At 47.2% G+C, this 21,749-nt stretch overlaps 1 protein-coding gene across 2 annotated transcripts in view; it reads left to right on the forward strand.

Annotated features, from left to right (window-relative positions):
• Window positions 1-21,749, forward strand: part of FAM135B (family with sequence similarity 135 member B) — a 249,944-nt gene that overhangs the window by 83,645 nt on the left and 144,550 nt on the right. For both annotated transcript variants that reach the window (XM_043880471.1, XM_043880470.1), the window contains exon 2: window positions 17,520-17,615. In XM_043880471.1, coding sequence (XP_043736406.1) covers window positions 17,539-17,615 — 77 coding nt within the window. In that variant the 5' untranslated portion in view covers window positions 17,520-17,538. The remainder of the gene's footprint in view (window positions 1-17,519; window positions 17,616-21,749) is intronic.

Consider the following 21,749-nt stretch of genomic DNA (forward strand, 5'->3'; position numbering starts at 1 on the left):
GGCTGTGTTGTCTGGAGCTGACGAAGACGGGCAGGCTGAGGTCCAGGAGAACCCCGCGCTGAGCCGAGGATGGGCAGAGGCATGCGGGGCTGCAGTGCCCTTAGATGCTGTGTCCAGGGGAGGGAGCGGGCCTCCTCGGCTGGTCCAGAAGACACTCAGGGGTGCAGTGAGCAAGGGTTGTTGACGACACCTCTCTCTTGTCTGGGGCTGAAAGATCTCAGCATGTGTCATCTTCAGAGGAAAATGCTCTTGGGACATGATCTCTGGTGTCAGACTCTTAAAGCCCTGTCCTATGGGAGAAGGAGGCTTAATCTGTGGATTCTAAACCACAGGAAGCGGAATCCAGGAGGGGCAGGCAGCCTTGACGTCAGAGCTAAGACGTAAGAAAGTTATGAGTTATTTTCAGAATGAAGCAGTGTTTACTGAGCCGTTGGATAGGTGAGTTGCCTAGAACAAGTGTGTGTGCTACTGGAGATGATATCTTTTCAACTGAGATAGAATTCACAAAACATCAATGTTACAATTTGAAGTGTACAATTCAGTGGCCCTGAGCACATTCAGGGTCATGCAAGCATCCCCTTTAGTGCCAAAACACCATCACTGCCCTAAACGGACAGTCTCTGCTCATTTAGCATCACTCACCACCACGTCCCTCCCCAGTGCTTGGAAACCCCACACTGCCTTCTCTGCATATGCCTGTCCCGAACGTTTCCTATGAATGGGATCATTCAATACGTGACCTTTTTGTTTCTGGCTTTCATGTTTTCGAGATCCATCCTCACTGTGGGACTCGGCACTCCGGCTCTCTGGCTCCAGATTTCCCAGAAACATTTCACCTGTCACAGAGCTGGGCCCCACGTAGGATCACAGATGCACACCTGTGATCTCAGTCTCCTGGAACAGCTTGCTGATTCTCGGGCAGCTCCAGATCGGGGGTGATTAACCACCCTGCTCTCCAAACCAGAGTGCGGACTGTACACCCTGGCTCAGGCACAAGGTAGCCGGGATCTGGGGCAACTCGGCCAAGGACACCTCCTTGGATATGTTTGGTGTGTTTCTGCAGATACTCTGGTTACGTGACTGAATGAGCCACGCGCCCCCTACAGAAGCACGTGAGGGAGGTGCTGGCTGGCAGTAGGTCCAGGGCCAGGGAACCAGATGGGCTCCTGATGATGCTGTCTGGGTGGGGAGACGGGGCAAGCCGAGTCAGAGCACCTTCAGCTCTGGGTGAGGTTCTCCCGTGTGTGCCAAGGTGGACAGAGGGGAAGCTTGTGGAGGAAGATCTGTGTTCGAATCTGCACTTCTGCCATGGACCTCAACTTCTCCAGTGCAATAGTTGTTATCCAGAAAGTTGCTGTGAGGTTTGAATAAATGACTGAGTGCACCCACAGACTATTTACGGAGCCCTCACTAACGGTGTCTGGGAATGCCAGGTAGCTCAGTGGTAAACAGTCTACCTAAGAGAGAGATGCAGGTTGGATCCCCGGGTTGGGAACATCCCCTGGAGAAGGAAATGGCAACCCACTCCAGTATTCTTGCCGAGCAAATTCCATGGACAGAGTAGCCTGGCGGGCTACATCCATGGGGTTGCAAAGAGTCGGACACGACTTAGTGACTAAACAGCAGTAGCGGCACTAATAGTATCTAAGGATTTGTGTTGGATGCTGTGGAGGAAGGACAAGCTGGATCTGCTCAGGCTCTAGTCCCCTTTTCATCCTCCCCACCCCATCCCTGTGTCCTGGGGACTTGGTAGTTTAGATGGAGACTGAAAAGAATCAAAAGCGAGTGTTCGCTAGTTCATATGGTCTTTTATAGCAGAGCTGTAAAGTGGCTGTCTTTAATTTTATCACTTTTTCTCCTTTATTCACTCTCAGTGATAATGGAGCCTGCCACATGCTGGCCGCCATTCTTCCCTGATGGACACAAGGTCAAGGACACACACAGGATTTAGAAGCCTGTGAGAGGAGCCCTCAGAGGTCAGAGCCCAAGGTCACACTGCCCAATTAAGGGGCAGAGCTGGCCTTCTGGTGCAAGTCTGCCCCCAAAAGCCTGGGTTCTTTTCAGGAGGCAGAACTGTCCTTCCATTGCACAGATGGGTAAACTGAGGTCCTTAAACAGAAAAATAAATGGTATGAATTTTTGCCAGGGATACTGACATTGAGGCCCTGATACTCTGCATCCTGTTCACAAGTTATCAGTTGAATAACTGCCTTGATTTGTGAAGCACTGGCTGTGATCCAAAGACCATGGTAGGGATTTAACCTGTATTATTTTAGTCATCACAGGCATATGGGAAAAGGTAACTGTTCTCTTTGTGCAAATAATGAAAGTGAGGTGCTGCAGAGTTAAATCATCTGCCTAAACTTGTCTTTTTATTAAGTAGCAGAAGGGTTAAGATCAAAGTCTTTGTGAGTCAGAATTTTCCTGCTTTCTCCCCACAAAGCACAGGGACCAACAATCCACTTTCATGTTCGAGTGTCCAGTGCCAGGCGTACTGTTTGGCACGGAATGTGCGCTCTGTAAATGTTTGTTGAGTAAATGAGACCTGATCCCAAGGAGACCCACCTGGGGCCTGGGAGGATGGCATTCATCATTATACTGCACCGATCCAAACCCTGAAATCTAACAGGACTGTATCTCAGCGAGGTCAGGTGATGGCCAGGCCATCCAGGTGGTGAGTGGCAGAGACCAGATGCGGAAGCTCAGGTGTGTCTGAGCCTCACCTGCCCCCGCCCCCGCCCCCACATTAGTGCTCCTTTGGCTTCTGAGCTCTGTCTGGCTTGGTGTGGAACACATCTGCAATGCAAAGTAGGAGAAGACCTTCCATGCTAACCCAGTGGGTGCGCTGTCTCCCCGCCAGGCTCCTTCTGTTTGGGGGCTGGCTGTGCTTGGGGGAATTCCTTACAGGACCCAGAGACCATGAGGCGGCTAGAGAAGCAGAGATATGGCAGGGCGGTGCAGGCAAATTTCTTGGACAAGTGGAGACACTGAAATATAATTAAGGTAACTGCAGTCTTATTAGATAAATAGCACTTGGGATTTGGGGCATATTTCCCTTGCAGACATATTTCCCCACAGAGAAAGGCAAAGGCATTAACTTACTACATCAGGAATGTCCTTCTGGGTCAGTGGGGGTAGTTTAAAAAGAGTAGGGTGGAGAAAGGCAGAGAAATAGGGGAAAATGAAAATCTTGAGAAGGGTCATAATGACCTAATTGTACCATGCTGTTAAATGATTTTCCTTAAATGGTTATATGTGCTTCCTTCCCCCATCTTTCAGGAAATTGCATGAAGTACCAGTTTCTTTGTATGTGCACAGTGAAAGTCAGGTAGTGGCTCTTTGCAACTCCATGGACTATACAGTCTACGGAACTCTCCAGGCCAGAATACTGGAGTGCGTAGCCATTCCCTTCAACAAGGGCTCTTCCCTACCCAGATATCGAACCCAGATCTCCCACATTGCAGGCGGATTCTTCACCCGCTGAGCCACAGGGAAGCTCTATGTGCAGCCTGCAGCTAACTGTGGCGCTGCTATTTTCAGCTGCACAGATCTGAGTTGGGGCCTGCCTGTACCCCTTTGGGGACTCTCTGAGCCTCAGTGGACTCACCAGGAAAACTGGAACCTCTCAGGGCTGCCATGGGGTTGAATGAGAGCTGAACCAAGGACAAGCAACATGAGCTTCCGTGCCATTCACAGGAGGAGGCTCTCCCAGGTCACCCAGATCCGACCCTGTTCTCTGACGACAGGGAAGTGACTTCTTAGCCTCTCTGAGCCTCTGTCCTCTCATCTGTCAAGTGGGGATAATGATCGTAACCACTCCCAGAATTGGTGGAAGGTTGAATGTGATGTTGTGGTAAAGCACATAGACACCTGGCCCCCGGCGGCCACTGAATAAACACTGGCTCATGACTATCTGCTCCACGTCTCATGAGCTGGTGACCAGTGGGACAAACACGTTCCACAGATGGAATTTGTTTGGACTGCAGATGGTTTTGAAAATTATTAAATTCATTTCCAACAATTGATGTCAGGAGATTTCACCTAGTAAAGAAGATGTCTGTCTTTTCTGTTGGAAAATAGATTGGGCAGCTCCAGGTCTACTTAGCTCAAAAGCCACCATCACTGGGGCTTGGGGTGCTGTTCTCTGGTCCATCACATGCCCCGTGGTCTCCACTGACTCATGCAGGTCACTTGTTTCATAAACGGAGAGATGGAGTCACAGGCATATATAGGCTCATAGAAGATCTGGGTTTCAATGTGGGTGGTATGAATCCTTGTTTAGCACTTTGACTCTCATATCATTCTGTCTCTTCTCCATCCATCCATCTATCCATCATCCATCCATCCATCCACCCACCCATCCATCCATCTATCCATCCACCCACCCATCCATCCACTCCTCCATCCATCCATATACTCATCTGTCCATTCATTTATCCATCTTTCCATCCATCCATCTGTCCATCCATCCTTCTGTCCATCATCCATCCATCCATCCACCCACCCACCTACCCATCCATCCATTCCTCCATCTATCCATCTATTCATCTACTCATCTGTCTATCCATTCATCCATCTTTCCAACCATCCATCTGTCCATCCATTCATCTACCCATCCATCTATCTACCCATCTGTCCGTTCATCCATCTATCCATCCATTCATTCCTCCATCCTTCCTTTCAACCATCATTATTGTGGATACTTATTTTGTCTCACACTCTGCTCTGCTTCCTAGGACATCAGAGACTCTGCAAGGCATACACATAAATAATGGAAAGGAACAAAGGGTGGGCATGAAGGAGGGCAGATGCCTGGCATGGGCTCAGTGGGGACTGGAAAGTAAACCGCCTGAAGGTTCCAGCCCCTGGATACTCACTGAGCCTTCACTCCCATGCAGAGGTCCCTACACTGAAATCACAATTTTCCTTTCAGGCAAAAGGGGATTTTCTGCTAATGCATCTACCCCTCCAGCCCGTAAGCGAAGTTTCAGGAAGTAAGTTCATTGTTGGTAGATAGCAATGTTCATGGCATGTAGCGTACTCTTAAAATGTAATTTTTGGGACAAATCAGCATCATAGTCCTTGCCTTGGAAGAGTTGCTGCAAGTAGCTTCATGTTAAAGGTGGTGAGAAGTTCTTCAGGCTCAAGAATTAACCTTGCATCATCTGGTGATTCTCAAACGTATTGAACCAAGAGATTATTTTGGGAAGAAACATCTGGTAAGAATATCTTCAGAACGTAGTCCGGGAGGTACAGCAAGTTCCCTACATGTGAACGATTTCTGTTCTGAGAGCACATTCTTAAGTCCAGTTTGTAAGTTCAACAAAGTTAGCCTAAGTACCCAGCTAACACAATTGTCTGTATACCGCTCCTTTTACGCTTGCTACTGGACATCCTGGGCTGGAAATACAGATACTGTTCTACTGTTCTCTACACATTCTGTTCAGTAAAGGTCACAAAAGCACAGCCTTGTAAAGGATGCATGCCTGGACAGTGTATGCCAGACATGTGAACTAACTTATGTGACTGGTCACGTGAACGCACGTTCTGATCTTTGAGAGTTCACAACTTGAAGGTTCGTATGTAGGTGACTTGGTGTAATTTCAAAGTCTTTTCCAGAGACCTGGAGAAGGGGGGAAGACGAGGGGTGAGACTGGCAAAAGGAAGAGAAAGCCACGCTCAGCGCACTGCCCCCTTCTGTGCCAGGACTGTCTTGGGCTGGTCTAATTCTCTCCAGACCCATTTTACAGATAAGAAACTAGAGGCTCAGAAGATGTTAGGTTACTTGTCTAAGGTTGCAAAGCTCAAAAGTGGAGGGTTCAAACTCAGGTCTAATTCTAAAACACTGTTCTTTTCCCATTTGGCTCAGAAAAAATATGATGCCAGAGGGCAACTGAGTAACTTGGCTCTGTCACTTTGAGAGGGAGGATCAAGGTGGGCAGCCTGATAAGGACTGTCCATGGTTACCTCGAGTTCCAGAAGGTTGAGGTGCTTGCAACAAGTAGAGGATTTACTCAGCTCCCACCTTAAAATGCCTTCTCCTCCCTGCTCCCCTCCCACTGTTGGCTTCATTCACACTTTAGTGTGAATTACCCCATTTAGCTAATGTCTTCACACATAGCAAAGTGCTGCTTAGTCTTCTGGCCTAGAGAGTTCTCTGAAGCAGGCCTGGAGGTGCATGCAAGTTGGGAGTAGAAGCTCAAATGGGTGGGAGGGCTTCCTGGGCTGGGGGCCAGGAGATGAAAGAGCAGTTTGCAAAGACTGTTACAGAGACAGGAAAGGCAAATATTTATTCAAATGAGAGGTTTACATTCCAAACTGTATTTCAATGTGTGACTAGGCAAGGTGGTTTCCATATGTGATCCAACTCCTTTCAATTAATGAATTAATACCCAGTCCTATTCAGGCTTCCCTGATGGCTCAGTGGTAAAGAATCCATCGGCTAGTGCAGGAGACATGGGTTCTATCCCTGGGTCCGAAAGATCCCTTGGAGGAGGAAATGGCAACCCACTCCAGTATTCTTGCCTGGGAATCTCCATGGACAGAGGATCCTGGTGGGTTAGAGTCCACGGGGTCCCAAAAGGCTGGACATGGCTTAGTGATTAAACAGCAACATCCCGTTCTACTCACCGAGCACCCTGAGCTGCCTCCTGGGCTTGGTGCTGGGTCGGACCGGTGAGCATCCTTCCTTCCTGTGTGGTGCCTGCAGGAGGCACTGCAGCAAGAAGCCAGGACCACCACCACACTGCCTTGATTCTGATCTAAATTTTGCTTTCTATTTAGCTATGTGACCTCAGGCAGGTTGCTTAACCTATCTGTGCATGATCCAGAAAATGGGAATGACCATAGCAGTATTTACCAGTGGGACTGTTGGGAGGATTAAATTAGTTATACAGGAAATCTTAGATTTGGGCCTGACACCCAGGGAGCACTCAGTAAATATTAGCTGCTCTAATCATTAGAGGATGACCGTAATGAGTAAGACGGGAGCAGGGTCAGGACTGAGGCCCGAGCAGCTAGGCTGTTTGATGTCAGAGGGCAGCTGGCACGTAAGTTCTTCTTGAGTGAAGTGAGTGAATGAGAGTCGCTCAGTCATGTACAACTCTTTGCAACCCCATGGACTGCAGCACACCAGGCTTCCCTGTCCATCACCAACTCCCAGAGCTGGCTCAGACTCATGTCCATTGAGTCGATGATGCCACCCAACCATCTCATCCTCTGTCATCCCCTTCTCTTCCTGCCTTCAATCTTTCTGAGCCTCAGGGTCTTTTAGTCAGTTCTTCACATCAGGTGGCCAAAGTATTGGAGCTTCAGCTTCAGCCATCAGTTCTTTCAATGAATATTCAGGGCTGATTTCCTTTAGGATTGACTGGTTGGATCTTCTTGCAGTCCAAGGGACTCTCAAGAGCCATCTCCAACACCACAGTTCAAAAGCATCAATTCTTTGGCACTCAGCTTTCTTTGTAGTCCAACTCTCACATCCATACATGACTACTGGAAAAATCATAGCTTTGACTAGACGGACCTTTGTTGGCAAAGTAATGTCTCTGCTTTAATATGCTATCTAGGTTGGTCATAGCTTTTCTTCCAAGAAGTGGGTGTCTTTTAATTTCATGACTGCAGTCACCATCTGCAGTAATTTTGGAGCCCAAGAAAATAATCTCTCATTGTATCCATTGTTTCTCCATCTATTTGTCATGGAGTGATGGGATAGGATACCATGATCTTAGGTTTTTGAATGTTGAGTTTTAAGCCAGCTTTTTCACTCTCCTCTTTCACTTTCATCAAGAGACTTGTTAGCTCCTCTTTGCTTTCTGCCATAAGGGTGGTGTCATCTGCCTATCTGAGGTTATTGATATTTCTCCTGGCAATCTTGATTCCAGCTTGTGCTTCATCCAGCATGGCATTTCTCATGATGTACTCTGCATATAAGTTAAATAAGCACAGTGACAATATCCAGCCTTGACATACTCCTTTCCCAGTTTGGAACCAGTCTGTTCTGTGTCCAGTTCTAACTATTGCTTCTTGACCTGCATACAGATTTCTCAGGAGGCAGGTAAGGTGGTCTGGTATTCCCATCTCTTGAAGGATTTTCCAGTTTGCTGTGATCCACACAGTCAAGGGCTTTGGCATAATTAGTAAAGCAGGAGTAGATGTTTTTCTAGAATTCTCTTGCTTTTTCTATGATCTGACAGATGTTGGCAATTTGATGCTGTTAAAGTGTTGCACTCAATATGCCAGCAAATTTGCAAAACTCAGCAGTGGCCACAGGACTGGAAAACGTCAGTTTTCATTCCAATCCCAAAGAAAGGCAATGCCAAAGAATGTTCAAACTACTGCACAATTGCACTTATCTCACACGCTAGCAAAGTAATGCTCAAAGTTCTCTGAGGTTAGGTCAGGGCAGGTCAATGCAGAGGTAGGGAGGTGAGAATTATTTTTTTAATTAATAAATTAATTATTTTCTGAGCTTTTTTTGTTTTATATTGGAGTACAGCCAGTTAACAATGTTGTAGTAGTTTCGGGTGGACAACAAAGGGACTTAGCCATGCATATACATGTATCCATTCTCCCCTAACCAGGAGGTGAGAATTGTGAACTGTCTTGAATATTCTGTAAATCAGCGGGGTGTGTGTAATGCTGGCGGGTTGGGAGAGATGGATGGGATGAGTCCTGGGCCCCAGCTGGGTGTGGCCCTTTAGACGCAGGACTTAGAGAGCCTGGCTCTGGTGCTACCCCTGCATTCCCTGCAGGGACAGCTCTGTCATGCTCCTCTGTCTAATCAAGCGTGATATTTGTGTGAACTGTCTATTATTTGTCCTTCTTCTTTCTCATATGATTATGTTTATTTATTTTTGGCTGTGCTGGGTCTTTGTTATGGCCCGGACGTTCTCTAGATGTGGTGAGTGGGGGCTACTCTCCAGTTATGGTGTGTGGGCTTCTCTTGCTGTGGATCCCAGGCTCCAGGGCGTGAAGGCTTCAGTAGTTGTGGTTCATGGGCTTAGTGGCGTGTGGGGTCCTTCCTTTCCAGGAATTGAAACTGTTGTCTTGTGCACTGGCAGGCGATTCTCAATCACTGGGCCACCAGAGGATCCCCCATCCTTCATCCTTAAATATCAAATAACACCTCCTGTGTGGTCAAACATGTCAGGTTGAGTGGGAGACGTTCACCTTGGCAGTTGCACTTCATATGTGGTCAGCCTTCACAGGTGTGCGTCCTATTACGTGGTCTCCATCCCCCTCACCTCTTACACAGGTGAGGCAATGTTGGGCCAGCTCCATGGCCCTGGGACAGACTTCCTGCACCATTCCCTTGCAGCACTTACTGTAGCACAGAATAATCATCAGTTGTCTTCTCTCCCTTTCTTGAACTCCTGACTTACACGTGCATGTCTCCCTGGTACCATTGCTGACACATGTGAAGCCTTTAGTTAGTATCACCATTTTCAGAATGATTGAACCAGTGGCCTCATCATGGCCACAAAGGGAGTCTGAGCAGGTGTTGCTGAGATGTTTATAAAGGGAAGCTTGTTTTTAAAAATTAAAAACTGTAAGCTCATGATTAATTCATGCCCCAAAACACATTGTCATCGTCATTTTATAAAGATTAATATTCACGCCAGTGTGAAGGTTGCTATTTCAAGTTTGTTCTGTATCACACCTTCACCCTGCCTGGTCTTGCACTGTTCATCCCTTTGGGGTTTTACCTTCCATCCTTACTCCCCGTGACCCCATGTCCTCAGCACAACCCTGGTTTCCATTTTCCAGGATGCTTATCGACCCCTTCTCACTGGTCAGGGACTCACAGCCGAGGCCGTGCTGTTGTAGAACCATCGTGACACTTATTAGCCCACAAAAATCTGGGCATTTCTTTTTATTGGAGTATCGCAAGGAAACTTGTCAATCCTAAAGGAAATCAACCCCGAATATTCATTGGAAGGACTGATGTTGAAACTGAAACTCCAATACTTTGGCCACCTGATGGGAAGAGCTGACTCACTGGAAAAGACCCTGATGCTGGGTCTTTTGATTGAAGGCAGGAGGAGAAGGGGATGACAGAGGATGAGATGGTTAGATGGCATCACCAACTCAGTAAACTTGAGCTTGAGCAAACTCCGGGGGGTGGTGAAGGACAGGGAAGCCTGGAGTGCTGCAGTCCATGACGTCACAAAGCGTCAGACAGAACTTGGTGACTGCATAGCAGGAATTGCTGACCTTGAATGGAAGGCTTGTTTCCTTCCCTTGCTGTTATTGAGTATTTGTTGTCAGTATAGAAATCATGTCAATAACAGTAACAGCTACTTGGAGTGTTTTTTGAGGGCTGGCTTTCGTGGTATGTGCTTAGTATACTTTACATATAAATTCTTCCATTCCTCACACTAGCCATGCTGGGAAGGAGTCAGGAGCCCTATCCACAGGTGGTAACACTGAGGACCAGAGAAAAAGGCACCTGCACAGAAGCAGGAACGAATCAAGGCCAGGATCTGTGGCTGTGGCAGTCCATGGCCTTGATGTCACTGAACTTCGCTCCCTCCTCTGCATCTGGCTGCCTCTCCATGTACCCTAGGGTCTCGGTTTCCTCTTCTGTGTCACGGGGGGTCGGGCTTTCTAAATGCCAAGGCCTGTGCAGCCCTGTGGGTCTGTGAGCCAACAGCCGAAGCCTCAACAGAGACCACTCCCTGTGGGGCTCACCGACCCTGGAGGTACCTGTGGTCCCAGAGGAGGAGGAGCCTACAGCATCAGCTCTACATTAAGAAGAGCCGACGCTGGGATTTCCCCAGTGGTCCAGTGGTTGAGACTCCATGCTTCCAATGCTTCATTCCCTGGTTGGGGAACTAAGATCCCACATGCCATGTGGCAAAAAAAAAAGTGCCAAGGCAGGCTGGTTCTCCCCTTCCTCTTGGCCCCCAGGAGCCTCCACAAAACGTCATTTCACATCGCTTTTAAGTCCCTTCCTCTCTATTTTTGGCTGAAAGCATGGCTGGGAGGAGGGTGGCCATCCGTGTGTGTGTAAGGTTGACAGTGGGGGCTTCCAGATCTCGTGGGTGGTCCACGTGGGAACACCACCTCCGGCTGAGTCATTGCTGCCTTTGTGAAGCTAGTGACAGATGTCAGCAGAGTCGGATCCCTGAGCTCCGCGGACGGGGCAACAACACAGAGCGCGTCTGAAATGCCAGCCTTGACGCGTTGGGTGGGAGCCTCGCGGCTGGCATTCACCGCCTCTCCTGTTTACACTGTGGCTTCTGGAAGGATAAATAGAGTGTCCTCTGCCGTGGAGCCACCATCAGTGACTGCCTCCCTCTCGGATGTTGGCTCCTCTCTGGAATTTTCTTAAACATGATGGATTGAACTGCCTTGCGTTCCCTGCACCGAGCACAGAAGGAAGTCAGGCTTGCATTGAAACCAAGAGCCATGAATCATTTCAGACTCTTCAGTCCTAAGTAGGGGCTAGTGCCAGGTGCTCAGGGAAACTTTCTACTTGATTGGAAATAAGAGAATCAACTCATTGGTTCATTTATTTATCAGTGTGTATGTAAATTTCTCTTGCATTTGTTTTTGTTTTATTCCTTCTCTGATTTGTCCCACAGATGCTATTCCATGCTCTTCTCTGCTATATTTTCTGCTAACCTCAGTGAATGTCCTTCCTGTAAAGAGCTCACATTTTTTTCCCCCCAACTGTGCGGGGTCTTCCTTGCTGCCCCAGCTTTTCTATAGTTGCAGAGAGCAGGGGTTACTCTCTGGTGGCGGGGCTCGGGTTTCTCCTTGCGGTGGCGTCTCTTGTTGCAGAGCACAGGCTCTAGAGCGTTTGGGCTTCAGTAGTTGTGGCTCCCAGCCTCTGGGGCACAGGATCAGTAGCTGTGGCACCACACAGGCTTAGTTGCCCCGTGAGGTGTGGGATCTTCCCAGATCTGGGTTTGAACCAATGTCCCCTGCATTGCAAGGCGGATCCTTCCTACTGGACCCCCAGGGAAGCCCCTGGAACTCACATGTATAACCTGAAAGACAAATGTACTTCCAGAACACAGGCTGGTCAGGGCAGTGGGGGCACAGTCTGTTGGGGGCATAACTGTTGAGGAATGGTTCTGGGGAGCTGGGGTGGACATTTAAGCGCTGGGAGCAGGTCCCGGAGGGAGGAGATATGTGACCCACCTGGTGGACAGAGCGGATGATAGTCGTGCAAAGGGAAGCCTTGTTCAGAGGAGGTGGAGTGCTTCGATGAGGCTGCCTTTGGAGCTTCTGGAGGAGGTGGGTGACAGAGTGGGAGAAGACAGGTTGGCAGGGCAGAGTGCCCCAGAGTTTGAAGGGCATTTCTGTCTTCTGGGCTCAGCCTGGGTTCTCCTGCTGGTTTCCCCACCCTCCAGGGTGAACTTCTTTGGGTGCTCAAGCTTGTCTTTGCTCTGTATAAACTCCTGTTGTTATTATTAACTATTCTAACGTTAGCCTTATATGCTGTTTATTGAGCATCCATAATGTTGCTGGAAATATATTAGTGTCCATTGGGGGGGGAAAGTCACTGCAAAATAGCCACTACTTTTTAGGGTTACAGATGTGGAAGCTGGGAGGACAGAACCTGGTTTAACGGGCCCTTGCTGCTGCTAAGTCACTTCAGTTGTGTCTGACTCTCTGCGACCCTGTGGACTGAAGCCCACCAGGCTCCTTTGTCCATGGGGTTCTTCAGGCAAAAACACTGGAGTGGGTTGCCATTTCCTGCTAGCCCTTAAAATGGTCTGCACATGACCAAGCTGCTGCCTTTTGTGTGATTCTGTGTCGTCTTTCCAAGAGGTCACTCCCAATATGCATTTTAAGTATGTGTGTCTGTGCGCGCACACACACACACACACACACACTTAGGTGCCCATTTGTGTACGTGCATTTCAGGAGGTAGAAGGAGAGATGCATTGCTGCCCACTCTGGCTACATGCCTAACTTCTGGGTGAGCGCCACCAGCACTGGTGGGAAGGGGCTGGCTCTGCGCGGGGAGCTGCCAACAACAATGGTGTTTGCCCCCTTGCCTGCGGTGCTTTTAGACTCTACCTGAGTTTACAATTCTGTCATCCTTTTACGAGGTTGTGAACCTTATGTGCCTTCATGCCTGGGTTTTCAGATGCTGCCTAAGGCGAGCTCAGCACCCCATGGGAAATAAGACCTCAGTGTGGTGTGGAATGCTTTGGTTGGCATTGTCTTCAGATATGAAAAATAATAGGCATATACAGCCCATTTTAATTTCTACACTGAAGGAAAGAAAATACTAATTCTTAACATCAGGGGGGCCAAGTGGCTGAGGTTGCATTTGCTATGATGTGTGGGAATCGGAGACATGAATTCCAACCTCCCCTCTGCCTCCTGCCAGCTGGGAGACCCCAGGGAAGCTCACAGTCTGCCAGGGGGTCCAGTAACTCATAGGAGGAAGGCAGTTATCATTTCTTTCCTGCCATGCTCATCATATTGTTTTTAGGTTTTCTTCTGTATCAGAATAGCTTGTACTTATTAAGTGTGTATCATAGGCTGGTTGCAAAGCAGTTTCGAGTTGGGAAAACCAAGGCACAGAGTGCCCAAGGTCTTGCCTGAGGTCCTGTGGCTCTGAGGGGCTGAGCGTGGTGGCTGGGAGACGGGCCAGCCTCCTGCAGGCTGCCCTGCTGGGCCTTCTCTGTACACCTTTATGTCAGGGCACCTATTCCCGTGGGCCACAGCTGTGACCTGGCTCTCTCCTTTCTGGCTTGTGTCGTCTGATGACATGGTTGTCTGTCTATCCCTGGTGCTCTGGGTGGGTCCCTGTGCTCGATTCTGCTCCTGGTGTGTGAAAGGAATGAACACCTCCAGGAGATGCTCCAATTTGGATCCTAAGCAATCCTGCCTGAAAGCGGGGTGTTGGTCCACATTCCAGATGTGAATACGGAGGCTCAGAGATGCTGCTTGGCTGGTCCAAGGTCCCGTTCAGAGGTGAGGCCAGGGGTTGGCATCTAATGCAGCTGGGGTGCTCTTGAAGCAGGGCACAAGCCTTCCTCACAGGTGAAAGCTCCCTTTCCAACGAAGCTTCATTCCCAATGAGATTGTTTTCTTTGAATGCAGAGCTGATTCCCATTGCAGTGACTGGGCAGAAAAGTGGAGCTATCTACCTCCTTAGAATGGCTGCCTGGAGAAAATTGCCCTGGCGATAAGGTCACTCGTGAATGCAGTTACGGGAGGTCAGAGGACAGTTTCTGTTGCTTCTCTCAGACAGAGGAAGCAACAGGATCTGATAGAGTGTTCGGGTCCCCCTGGAACGTGCTGGGTTGTGCTCTGGCATGCCTTCTCTGTCCTCACTTTATGCTTTGTAGCATCAGACAGTCCTTTCCTGAACCTTCTCCACCCGCCATGATGTAATTCTATGGCGTGTAATCTTTTGAGCACAGTAACTTTGCATGCCCTTTTCATAAAGTCAATGCTGATGCCCATTAAGATCAACATGCCTTTTTTCATTTAATCTTTCAAAGGCCACTCACTTTGAAGATTGATGTTTTAAGGGAAAGATTACATTTTAAAGGAAGATGTGTTTGTAAAGGGATTTGTTTCCAAGCAGTATCTGATGAGGTTTTGGCATCGTGGTATTTCTCCAAAATAGCCTTAATATTTTTAACAAATTTCCTCAGAGGCTTTTGAGGATGTTCTGAAACATTTTCTGAACATTGTAAGTCACTAATGAAACATTTAAGAAACATTGCAATGAAAAGTGCAAACAATTTTTCCACCTTAATTGACATGGAGGCCAAGCCTCCAGGGACCCCAGAACCTCTAATATAAAGGAGAGAGAATGAGTCTTCATTGGGTCTGCATTGCATGAATGCTTTTGAATTTCTGCCAGTGGTGTTGAAGGCAGAAATAAAAATACTCGCTGCTTCCACTGATGAATGATTGACGATTTGTCAGAAAATGACGGAAGCTCTTTATATACCTGATAATCTTCAATCCTCTGAACCTCCTTAATTCACTGGCTTTCTTTCACTGTACCTGTGGAGAGATGGGGCTTGGAAAGACCTCAGGGTGTAAGAACTAAGGGGAGGGGTCAGACTCAGCTCTGACGTTCAGGGGGAGGAGAGTTTTGTGGCCGTGTTATGGAAAGACTGTGTGTGGGGTCTGGCTGCTGGCTGCTCAAAAGCCAATAAACAGGCCAGGTGGGGGGAAAGGAAAGTTTGCTTTATTTCAGATGCTGGCAACTGGGGGGGTGGAGGTGGCGGGAGGAGGGTGGCAGACATCCATCCAAACTCTAAACCCCTGCCTCCAAAAGCAGGCGGAGTGGGAGGAAACTACATGCAGAAACAGCATAGTCCTCTCTAACAGTCATCTTCAAATTGATCACCAGTGGTCTGACCAGCATCATCTTGGTTGTTTCAGGTACAGTTAATCTCCCTAATTAATATTTAATTAGTACAGTTAATAGTCCTAACCGCTTCCTAGTGGGGTGCGTTTGTTCCCATTTCTTTGTGGCCAGTTCTCAGAATTGTGGCAGTTATGTCTTGGTCATCATGTGGGTAACTTCTCCACCTGGTGTTTTAGTATCTATAAGACAGCTCACAGGATATGGCTCAGACTATTGTCCATAGCCCTTGAGAAAGAACTAAAGGCCCTGACTGTGCTTAATGACTGCATGATTATTATTTAGGCTCCTTTGACTGATTTCCTTGGTTTCCCCATTTCCCACTTCTCTGATTAAATTTAATCTTTGACTAAAATTTTCCGAAGACAAAAGGCAGGCAGAGGATGTGGGGGTGGATCGGAGGGGCAAGCCCCACAGAGTCCTGCTCTGTTGCACCTGCGTGTGGAAGTAGTCCCGCAAGAGCATGGTGATCTGGTCAACCAGGTGCTTGGATCCTAAGATCTGCATTTTAACATGGCATGTGGAATCCTGCGTCTTCAGACACAGTGCCCCAGATGGCACTCTGGCCGGAGCTGAGACAAAGCTGTTGTCATTGTTTAGTTACTCAGTCTTAAAGCCTAGTTAATCCCTTGTGCTATTATTTTTGGTTCTGGCATAGCATGACCCCATTACCTGCAGTGAGGTTGGATTCTGAACCCCAGCAATGGTGGTCTGGTCCTCCAGGCAACATGGGGGCAGAGAGAGGGGGGCCTTTGAAAGGAAACATAGGTGCCAATCATCCTTTGCCAGCCAAGAGAGACCAAATTTCTTCTTACTCCCTCCTTATTCTCTCCCCTTTCCAAGATCCTACCAGCTACTACTATGACCTATTTAGAAAGATCAAGTTCTTCGAGGCTTCCCAGGTAGCTCAGTGGTAAAGAATCTGCCTGCCAATGCAGGAGACGCAGGTTTGATCCTTGGGGCTCCCCTGGAGAAAGGCATGGCAACCCACTCCAATATTCTTGCCTGGAGAATCTCCTGGACAGACAAGCCTAGTGGGCTACAGTCTATGGGGCCACAAACAGTCCGACACAACTGAGCAACTAAATAGCGGCAGCAGGAACAGTCCCCCAAGAACCTGATCAATTGCAAGGAATTTCAAGTAATTACCTTTTAGCTTCTTCCCAGGTAGCTTGTATTGTCCCATTACACATGGTGGTCAACAGAGGCTGCTGATGAAGGCACATACCACTGGAACATTCTAAAGTCACAAAGGGACTTCAGGTTAGAGACTGGCTGATCTGGGGCAAGAACTTTTATCCCAGCATTCTTCTGGGACTCTCCCTTGGACTGCAAGGAGATCAAACCAGTCAATCCTAAAGGAAATCAAGTCTGAGTGTTCCTTGGGAGGACTGATGCTGAAGCTGAAGCTCTAATACTTTGGATGGGAAGAGGCAACACATTGGAAAAGACCCTGATGCTGGGAAAGATTGAGGGCAGGAGGAGAAGGGGGCAGCAGAGGATGTGAGGGTTAGATAGCATCACCGACTCAATGGACATGAGTTTGAGCAAACTCCAGGGGAGAGTGAAGGACTCGGGAGCCTGGTGTGTGCTGCAGTCCCTGGGGTGGCAAAGAGTCAGACATGACTTAGGCACCAAACCACAGCAACAAGGAACTGTGCAAAGTTCTCTCTGTGGCACATTTATTTAACTTCCCTTCATCTATGAGACTTCTGTGCTGTTACCAGCCCTTCCATTACAGATGAGGAGACTGAGGTTGGGCGAAGTTCAGTGACCCACTCAGGGTCACACAAGTAGAGGAGGGATTGTTGCACTGTTGATCATTATGCATGTGCCCATAGCCAGATGTTAGCACCTCCAGGCATTGACAGGTAAGGAAGGGCAGGGGACTAGCCCAGCTTTAGAAACTAGGGTATCTGGGTCTGAGTCCTAGTTCTTGGAAGTGTGAGCTGTTTGGCATCATGTAAGTCATCTCATCTCTCTCCGTCTTTCTTCTGAAAGGAGCCCCCCTGAGTGATGACATCCATGGACACATTATGGTCCATTGGCCAGATGCTCTTGTCCGTCTACATCAGTGCTGCTTGGGGTCCAGTTGTAGAAGCCCAGGCTGTCTGTGTTTGGCTGATGAGACCTCAACCTCTTCATTTCCTCTTGTTTTTTTTAGGTAATGAACCAAGAAGATCATGTCTGAAGTACAAGGAACGGTTGAGTTTTCTGTAGAGCTACATAAATTTTATAATGTGGATCTGTTTCAGAGAGGGTGAGTATGCTTTCACTAATTGTGCTTCTTTATATCGTTTGTTCGTTTCTCTTGTTTTGTTTTTCCTCTGGCAGGAGATGATGGTGGTGAGGAGAGGTCAGAGGGAATTTTGGATTCACGAGGGAAGAATTTGTATGATTTTTTCCCTGCCAAGTGGAAAGCCCAGACTTTTAGTGCATTTGAAAATGAGCCATAAGTTGACAAAGACCAGAAAATGCTAATTTCTCTCTTCCTCCTGCACCCCTACCTACTCGCTCTTCCCATTAAATCTGTCAGTCAGCATTCAAAGAAGGTGAATTTATTGGAAATGAAGCTTGCCTGTGTAACTCTGATAAAAAGATGTCTGTAGGATCAATATTTGTAGAGGCCAGCTCACCAAACCACATATCATACACCTGTACCCAGTTCACTCAGAACTGAGAATTTACAATGTCTTTTAAAAATACACAATTAAAATACAGCTGGGTTCACTTTTTGAGGATGTACTCTGACTTTGGCATTTGAATCTCACGCTGACAAAGAGTGACCACCAGTTCATCAGAGCCAACACTCAGTAGACTGAGAAATGTGAACTTATATATGGATTTGTAACCCTAATTATTAATAATGCACCCCATCTGAGCTGTATATTGACTTTCAGATATTGACTGAAGCTTGTGTGAAATCATTATTGTTAGCAAGACATTTCAAAATGGCACATCCAGGGCACAAAGAGAGCTCCGTGCGGGTGGTAACACTGGTTGAAAATGCATATGGAACTCATGAGTTATCCAGTAAGTCTGTGGTACTCTTCTTTCCATATCTACATGGTTTGGGGAGGCATCTTATTTAGCCATGTTCACTGCTAAAGTCTAATATTGGATTGGGCTGAATTAAAACCAGAACTTTGAATCACTATTCTACATTTTCATATGTATATTTTAATATATAATACATGTGATTTTTATTATTGTATATCATTGTATGTATACTTACCACTGTATATCTATGTCATATATGTTATATATATTTTGATTACTGTGTATGTTACAGAAAGTTATGTGTTCCATTAACACATAAAATAATTATTTTTAAACTTTGAATTATCACATTTCTTATCTTTTAAATACCTTTCTTACGTTTATAACACATACCATTTATGAGTAGAACTGTACATGCATATGATTTATAAATAAACACACATATATTGGGGCTGCATGCCTGAAAATATTTTTATGGGTAAATATGCAAATCCTGAATGCTTGGAGACCACTGGTCCATCTCATCTCCCAGAGCAAGGAAGACTCTCACAGCTTTCTTTCAGCTCTTAATGCTTCCATTTCATGGAGTCAAGGAGTGTGGAAGTCTAGGCACACTTCAGTGTGGATGGGGGCATAATTATATGATCAGAGTTGCTTGAGAGTGGGTTTCAGTTTAGCTACATTCAGGAACAGGCCAGGGCAACTTTTGGAAGACGTCCATTAGACTTCTTGGGGGGATAGCAGGAGCTCTGAGACCCCTGAGGTCCCAGCTCCAGGAAGACCTGGATGCAGATGGTCCCCAGCCCCTCCCTAGATTATGCGAGCAGGGAGCTGTGGGCAGGCTGGGCCTGATGCTCGCCAGGATTCTGCCTCTGCCGGGGCAGTTCCTGACAGGCGTGACCCCTGGAGCTCAAGGGCTAAGGATTTTTCTGCTCTGAACCTCACAGGCACCCTGTGTATGTGAAATGTAATTACTTTCCTAGCAGCACTCCATGGGGATGTGATGCCTGCCATCCAGACCTTGCGGGCGCAGTGGGGGCCTGTGTGAAAGATGGTGGATGATCTCTTGATGTCGTCAAAGAGAGAGAAAGTGGGCTTTGGGGATGTGTGCTCCATTCTGTCCTTGGATGGGAGAGAATAGAGCTGGGGCTTGGAGAAGAAGGAACTTGTCCTTCTTTGAACTGTGTTTGACTGTGGTCATCTGTGTTCCACTTGGTTTCTCCAGTTAATGAGAAGCTTATTGAGCCTCTGTCCAGATATGCCAGTTCATTTACCCTGTCTGCCAAGATAGACAACCCTCTTTTTTAAAAAAAATATATATTTGGTTGCACTAGGTGTTAGAACAAGTAGGGTCTTTAGTTGTGGCATGTGGGATCTAGTTCCCTGACCAGGGATCAGACCCAGGCCCCTGCATTGGGAGCCTGGGGTCTTAGCCACTGGAGCACCAGGGAGGTCCCAGCCACCTCCCCTACTCTTGATTGCTGTGAGATGCTGTGTTGTGTCAGATGCTGTGTTGAAATCACATGGATACAGAACTGAGAATACTGAACGGGGATGTATCCTGATCAGGGAGTTACTTGCTTACAGCACTTTTATGTTTATCATTAGTTTTTTCTAGTTCCAGAATGTATACTGCTTTTTGGTGATGTTGAACAAGCAATCAACTTGCATTTACCCGAAGTTTATACTGAGGTGAGCTCAAGGATTTAGGGCTAAGGGCTAAGGCGAATTCTCAAAGAGCATCTCCTGAAACCAGTCAAAGGCTTCATGAATGGTCACCTCTGTGCTTGGTAGTGAGCCTCATCCTGATAAAAAGGCAGGGTAGGGAGGCGCTGGGGAGCCTGGCGGTGGGTCAGACCTGGCTTTGAAGTCAGGCTCTGCGATGTATAGGCTCTGACAACATGAGGCAGCTATCATTCTAAAATGGTAATGACAAAGTCCATCTTGTGAGGTAATCTGATCAGGTAGGGTGCTAATTGCATTAATTAATATATGCAGAGCAAACAGCTAGCATGGCAACTGGTATAGAGTAGAGGCTATCTAAATGGTCCCTTCTACCTGTGAATCCTGGCTTCCAGTCTGTCCTTCACATTGTTAGTGGAGTTATTATCCCAAAAGGTTGATGTTACCATCTTGCTTCCCTGTTTAAAAATCCCCCAGCTTCCTTCTGCTCTCTCTCAGCCCAGTGCTCAGACTCTCAGTGGGTTGATCCTAAACTTCTTCTATGTTATTGTCTGCGCTCAGACCCTGTGTGTTAGTTGCTTAGTCATGTCTGACTCTTTGCAGCCCCATAGACTGTAGCCCACCAGGACCCTCCGTCCATGGGTTTCTCCAGGCAAGAACACTGGGGTGGGTTGCCATTTCCTTCTCCAAAAGGAACTATAGAAAGAAAGAAAGTGAAGTCGCTCAGTTGTGTCTGACTCTTTACGAACCCATGGACTGTAGCCTACCAGGCTCCTCCATCCATGGAATTTTCCAGGCAAGAGTACTGGAGTGGGTTGCCATTTCCTTAATATTAATATCTGCCTTGACAATTCTACCCTCTGCAAGCTCCAGCTCAAATATAACCTCCTCTCCAAACTATTTCTGTATGTTGATTGATATTCACCTTCTCTCTTCAGCCCAGTTTTTGTGAATCCTCTTTCCCCCTGCTTCTAAAGAGTATCTTTTATGTTTTATTCTGTCATTCACTCACTCACACATGATTATAATCTATGTGAAGGTTTTCATCACTTGATATTCAGCTTCATTTCCTGTCTTTCCTCCATTCCTTCTTTACAATGTCATTTAGAAGATTTTTCTGCTCAGAAGTTTTAGATGATTTTACATGTAAATTTTGTCCTGCCCACAGAAGAGTTGCACAAAAAGGACCTATAATCAGGATCTGATGTGTAAGGCCAAACACTTGTAGAAATATTAGGGTCGAAATCCCCCCTGCAGAAACTCACTTGCCTCATCTCTGCCGAAGTGAAAACGGTTCACTCCTAAGTCAAGAGGCTCCTGAAAGAAAATGCCATCTTGTGTTGCTGCCCTGACATTTCCCGTTGTGCCTGATGCCCAGTGACAGCTAAACTCCCTGTGAAATCAGCTAACTAGCCCTGATGTGCCTTAATAGACTCAGAAATGCAATTATCTTTGCTTGCCAGAGATCAGTTAATTGATTTGTCTGATTCTGTCAGAAACAACCCTTCTCGTCTCTTCTCTTATTAAAATGTGTTGCCGTCCTTTTCAGTCCTTCCCACCTTCAGATAGGGAGTAGGGATCACATGTGGTTTGATTTGGGACTTCTATCACTTGCAGCCAAGGGTTCCATCTAGCACAAGGAGAGTAGATAAGACTCAGTGATCTTTAACTGTCCTTCTTTCTGTGAAATTCCATCATATTATTTTAATAA

This window comes from Cervus elaphus, chromosome 21 (assembly GCF_910594005.1).
Source record: "Cervus elaphus chromosome 21, mCerEla1.1, whole genome shotgun sequence".
Taxonomy (NCBI): domain Eukaryota; kingdom Metazoa; phylum Chordata; class Mammalia; order Artiodactyla; family Cervidae; genus Cervus; species Cervus elaphus.